The following is a 5,846-nucleotide window of genomic DNA, read 5'->3' as shown; positions in this document are numbered from 1 at the left end:
TTAAAAATTGGTTGGACTGGTAAGTCGTACAAATCTGCAATTGGTCAATTTCTGTGGTCACACTTAAATTAATCCAATTGCTTAATCTGTAGATCACATGAATATCTATTTTGTGAGCTGACATTTTAATAGGCATATGGTACATTATAAGTTAAGAGATGAAGTAGATATGATATTCAGCTAAAATGTATTCTATATATAATATAATGCCCTTAATTTAACCGATTATTTTAAAATAGCTGGTATACATAAATTTTAAAGAATATGAGAAGTACATCACTTGCATATATTTCTAGTAAAACATTATGTAAGTGCACATATATTCTTGAATTTATGTACACTCTAATTATATTTTAGGGAGCGAAGGTGTATCTATGAAAAATTAACTACAACCTAGTTATCCTAACAAGAGACACAAGGACAGGTGAGATCCCTTAAAAAAAAAAAAATAAAAAAAAAAAAAAAAAAACTTTAACCACCTGAGTTATTTCTCTCACTCTGGAAATCACTTTATACTTAAATACAATCCAATATAATCCAACTTGATATCAAATCACATGACTAGATATATGACTGTGTGAACACCCTAATATATTTTGCACAAACGACATAATCCACGCTTATCACGTTCATCTTTAGTCATATCTAGCATTAATTCTTTATATAATCTTTTATAGGTAAAAGTAAAGTTCAATATAAAAAAAATAATATAATTAATTAACTTCTATTTATAGGCCATGAAATCAACAAATGACTGCCACGCTAAATAGTGATATGTGGCTATGATATACACAAAAAATTGTACACATACATCCGTGAAATCCTAGCCTTTTCAAATGTTAGCTTGAGTAAAATAACACCAACATTAAAGCTCCATTCTCTCCTCCACTTTATAGTTACATAAATAAATTCATATCTTCATTTTCTTTTCTTTTGTTTCCATCTTCTAGGTCTTTAATTTCTCACTGCCACTATTTATGTATTTTGTTTTTCAAGGTTAATATAAAAATACTCAAATCATTGTTTTCTTTTATACTAAAAAAATTAAAATTAAATAAATAAAAAATCTCCAAGAGTGATGGAAGGTGAAGGTGAATCAAGTGCGAGTGTTTACGTTAGGCAACCTCTTTTGGAGAATGATTTGCAAGATGATATTAACGTAAAGTTTGTTCAAGAAGGTGATGCTTCGTTCGCGAAGACGCTCTTCAATGGCCTTAACGCCCTTTCAGGTTTTAATTCTCTTTTATTATGATTTATTTGCATTTGTGAATTGAATTGAATCATTTTTACGATGTTGTATATGTGTGATAGATTTTTTTTTTTTTTTTTTTTTTTTATTGTAATTGTTGTTATTATTGAGTGTAATAAAGATGATCAAAGGGTGCAATTTCATATTGCTAAATGATTAATGAATCTAATCATCATGATTTGTGTCATTTTCGCTGTAATAGAAGACATAGATATGATCGCACTCAATTATATGAGATCCGAAAGATAGAAGGTGTTTATGTTATACACGGTTGTAAAAAAAATTACACCCTCTTAGGTTCTTAAGGGCACGTACCATTCACAAGTAGTGAATGGTCCTAAAACAAATTTAAAGTCAGTATGGAACCCGTGATCGGAACAGTAGTTTTCTGAATACAATCCATACAAGTGGCTAGGGAATGGATATTGCCACTTTTAATAATAAGATAACAAGTCATTTTACTCATATATGGCCAAATTGCATATCATTGATTAATGCAATGCTAGTACATCCGAGTGTATATGATGTAGATAGATTTATCCGATTCTACAAAGTAAAGCGTCTGAGGGGGTAAATACAAGTTTCTCACAATTTTTATTTCTCACAATGACATTTTCGTAAATAAATTAACAATTTTTTTATTATTGTGGGCTCTACAATTAATGGTGATTGAATAAAGTTATTAGTTTATTTACGAAAATGTCATGTGAGAAACTGGGGCAAGCCTTAAAGTTTATTTTCTTTTGTTTTATCCCTTACATTCTTTTCAAGTTAATGTTCGTTGATGATTATCCATGATTTTTAAGTTTAGTCTTTATGTTCTTTCGAGTGTACAGACCAGTCGTGGACTCTTACCTCCTCGAGATTAGAGCTTAGACAGGTGGTGTGGTACATGGTTATATCACCCCACTTGTCATCCCCCAATCTATGATGCTGTACCCTTCATAGAATAAGTTGAAATTTTACAGTCAAACAAAAAAAAAGAAAAAGAAAATTGAAGTAAAATAAAGATGAAAAAATAAAACAAACAATAAACAAATAAATGATGAGAATGACCTTATCATAAACTATGAGTGTGACACGTTGAATGCATCATTTTGTCCTTAAATAATAAAGTGGTGGTCTTAAAACTGCAGATGGGACAATGTAATTTGCACTATAGAATATACACATTTGGTGATTGATCATAAATATTTCAAATCAGTTGTACTGTCCCATAAAAATTGTCATTTAATTACTTGGCACAGAACTTTAGAATTTAAATTAATTTATCCTAGGAGATACTCTTTCTATTACTCAAGAAGTGAGATCCTTCGATAAGGGTGATTGAATATAAATTAAGTCAACTTTTTTATAGCTTAGCTCATTGATTTTCCAATACTTTACTAGTTGCAACAGATTTTGTCTATGAGTACTATATAATACTAGTACTTTCTTTATTTATTAGTCACGGAAAAGAATTGATGTCAACTAGCTTAACTGGTTAAAACTTTGCGGGGAGTACTTAAAATAAGTGATCAAATTCTGTCTATAATTATGAATTATGATGGCTTTGTTAAATCTTTGCTTTACAAAGTTGTTGGGATATGAATATGATAGAAGTGTTGGAGAGAGTTATTATGTATGATCATGTTAAGTAACAATTATGAAAGATTTGGGTACTATGGTCACTTATTGGCAAGGGTGAAATTTTAGTATGAGAGATTGAGACAACGTGACAATGTGACTCATATGATCATTGAACTGCCTGAGCGGAGAGATTAGATTAAAGGCAACAATAATGTAGTAGTAGTGTTCTTCCTTTTTATTGATTGTAGTGGAACTTACACTGGTAATGTAACAATACTTTCTAGAGGCCAGGGGATTAGTGATGCATGTGTATGTTACATTTGATACTCCTAATAAAATTCATCACAGAACTATAGCTCAATTTAAGTCTATTCTTCCATCAAGTACATTTTGACAAACTTGAGTGTTACAATCCTTAAGAATCACAGAATCTCCTATGATCTTGTTTCAAAATATCGTAAGTACTATTGTAGACATAGAATTTCTTAGTGTATTGTAACAGCAGGAAATTTATAATTTATAATGTAGAGTGATTGTATGTTTAAGATATATTCAGACACCTAAAATAGTATTCTCCTCTTATACAACTAGGCTTGTTTTATAGTTTATGTTATTGCATTTTATGCTAATGTTTTCTGTTTAAAGGTGAAAGTTTTAGGATTGCAATATCCGTTCTGGCTATGTACAGCCTTTATATGTGCTCTGTTTGTTGTTCATCTGTATATCGTTCACTGCTTCAACAATTACAAACTAAGAAAAGGATGTTCGTTGTTCATCTGTAAATAACCCAGATATTGTCTTTCATTTTCTTACACTTGTACATGGTTATTTTTTACTCTGATAACTTAATTTCAAGACCATTTGAACAGGAGTTGGAATACTGTCAGTACCATTTGCTCTAGCATCAGGGGGTTGGCTGAGCTTGACATTACTTTTCACCATTGCCCTGGCAGCCTTTTATGCCGGTTTGCTGATCAAACGATGCATGGAAGTAGATCCAAGTATCACATCTTTCCCTGACATAGGAGAACGCGCATTTGGGAATATTGGAAGAACAGTTGTATCAGTGTTTATGTGTGCAGAGCTGTACTTGGTTGTAACAGGTTTCTTGATTATTGAAGGAGACAATTTACATAATCTGTTTCCAGAAATGAACTTCAGCGCCTTTGGGCTAGAAGTTGGAGGAAGAAAAAGCTTTGTATTGATTGTTGCACTTCTTATTACTCCTTCTGTTTGGTTAAGTAACATCAGTGTTCTCTCTTACATCTCTGCTACTGGTGTTCTAGCTTCTGTTGTGATCATTGTATCAGTTGTATGGGTTGGCGCATTTGATGGTGTTGGATTCCACAACAAAGGGGAGCTTCTGAACTGGTCAGGGATCCCTACGGCTGTAAGCTTGTACGGCTTCTGTTATTGTGCTCATCCTATTTTCCCAACCCTTTACCACTCCATGAAGAAAAGACCCAACTTCTCTAAGGTCAAGTTTCCCATCTAGCTAGAAGTCATTCAAATTTGGTTTTGTTTGAGTCATATTTTCGGTTGTCATTTGGTTCTGTTTTAGATTTGCGTGGATAGGATATATTTTAAGTTTGAGGTATGGTTGATTCGAGTAATTCAGGTTCAGATAAGTTTTTCTACAGGTTCAGATGTATACTAATATTGTAATAATCCAATCAATATTAGTATACATCTTGCTTGCTTTCATAAGTTTATCTAGCTATCTTCCCTATACTTACTACATATGATCCATATTTCTGCAGGTACTATTACTATGCTTTGTCTGCATGACTATCAGTTATGCTTCAATCGCAATATTGGGCTATCTGATGTTTGGTTCAAAATTGGATGCAGAAATAACTCTGAACCTTCCGATTGGGAAACTGAGCTCAAAAGTGGCAATATATACCACATTGGTCAGTCCACTTTCAAAATATGCACTGATGTTAGAACCAGTTGCAAGTGCTACTGAGAGCTGGTTTCCGAATTACCACAAAAAGAGATCCTTCAAAATTCTCATCCGAACAGCTCTGGTTGCTAGTCAAGTTATCATAGCATTGACTGTTCCTTTCTTTGGACATCTTATTTCTTTGGTTGGAGCATTTTTAAGCATTACTGCTTCGATTACAATTCCATGCTTGTGCTTCTTGAAGATTTCAAGTTCTAGCGTTGGAAGAGAGCGTTCTATAATCATCGCGATAATAGTGTTTAGTATATTGATTGCAATATTTGGTACCTATACCTCTTTGGTACATCTTATACATGGTAATGCCTTGCCATACTAACCTTAATTTGTATGAAATTCTATGAAAATATTGCTCTTTTTTTTTTTTTTCTTTTTTTTTTTCTTTTTTTTGCACATTGTATTTTTTAGTGTATGCAAACAGAACTTTATCCCACGTTATGAAGTTTTTCCCCAAAAGTGTTACAACTAGGCTAGTTGACACTCGGAGCACTCTACACAACATATTGGTTATATAAATTCTGCTTTAGGTTTTCATAAAGAAGGTCTAGATTATTGTATCTTTTAGATCAAGTATATGAATGACAAAAATATAAACTTTTGATTGTGTTGGACCAGCAAGAACCCTGCTTATTTACAATTTTACAAATAATAACACTAGTAATCAATAACTTAATACTAAAACAGACATCGGGAGTGACACGTGTCACATTTTGATGTTTTTCGCTCCAAAACTCTCCTTCCCTTTTTAACCTTTTTTTTTTTTGTTAATATTTGATTCTATAATAATATTATTCCAAATCTTTTATATTATCTTTATAACAAATATATTCCTTTTTATTTGGTGTTCATAATTTTTCGAGCAAGTACCATTTTATAACCTTGATAAACAAATTATGTTTATCAAATGGCATTTTCGTAAATAAGTTGCATTGAAAATTGTGTTTTTTATTAAAAAAAATATATATTTTTACTGTTTGTGGGCAACTATGACAAGTTTGACAGATTTTTTAAGTTAACACCGTTAACTCACCGTTTCCTACTATTCATCATCTTCTTCCTCCCACC

General features: G+C 31.9%; 1 protein-coding gene across 1 annotated transcript; it reads left to right on the top strand.

Moving 5' to 3' along the window:
- The first annotated feature begins 667 nt into the window (after positions 1–667).
- On the top strand, positions 668–5,363 carry LOC110735047 (amino acid transporter AVT1I-like). The gene is made up of 3 exons (XM_021915173.1): positions 668–1,229; positions 3,688–4,295; positions 4,579–5,363. The coding sequence occupies exons 1-3, from the start codon at positions 1,079–1,081 to the stop codon at positions 5,098–5,100; spliced, it is 1,281 nt and encodes a 426-aa protein (XP_021770865.1). The 5' UTR covers positions 668–1,078; the 3' UTR covers positions 5,101–5,363.
- The last annotated feature ends 483 nt before the right edge of the window (positions 5,364–5,846 follow it).

Source organism: Chenopodium quinoa, unplaced genomic scaffold (assembly GCF_001683475.1).
Source record: "Chenopodium quinoa cultivar QQ74 unplaced genomic scaffold, ASM168347v1, whole genome shotgun sequence".
Taxonomy (NCBI): domain Eukaryota; kingdom Viridiplantae; phylum Streptophyta; class Magnoliopsida; order Caryophyllales; family Amaranthaceae; genus Chenopodium; species Chenopodium quinoa.
This window is presented reverse-complemented; position numbering and strand designations above follow the sequence as displayed.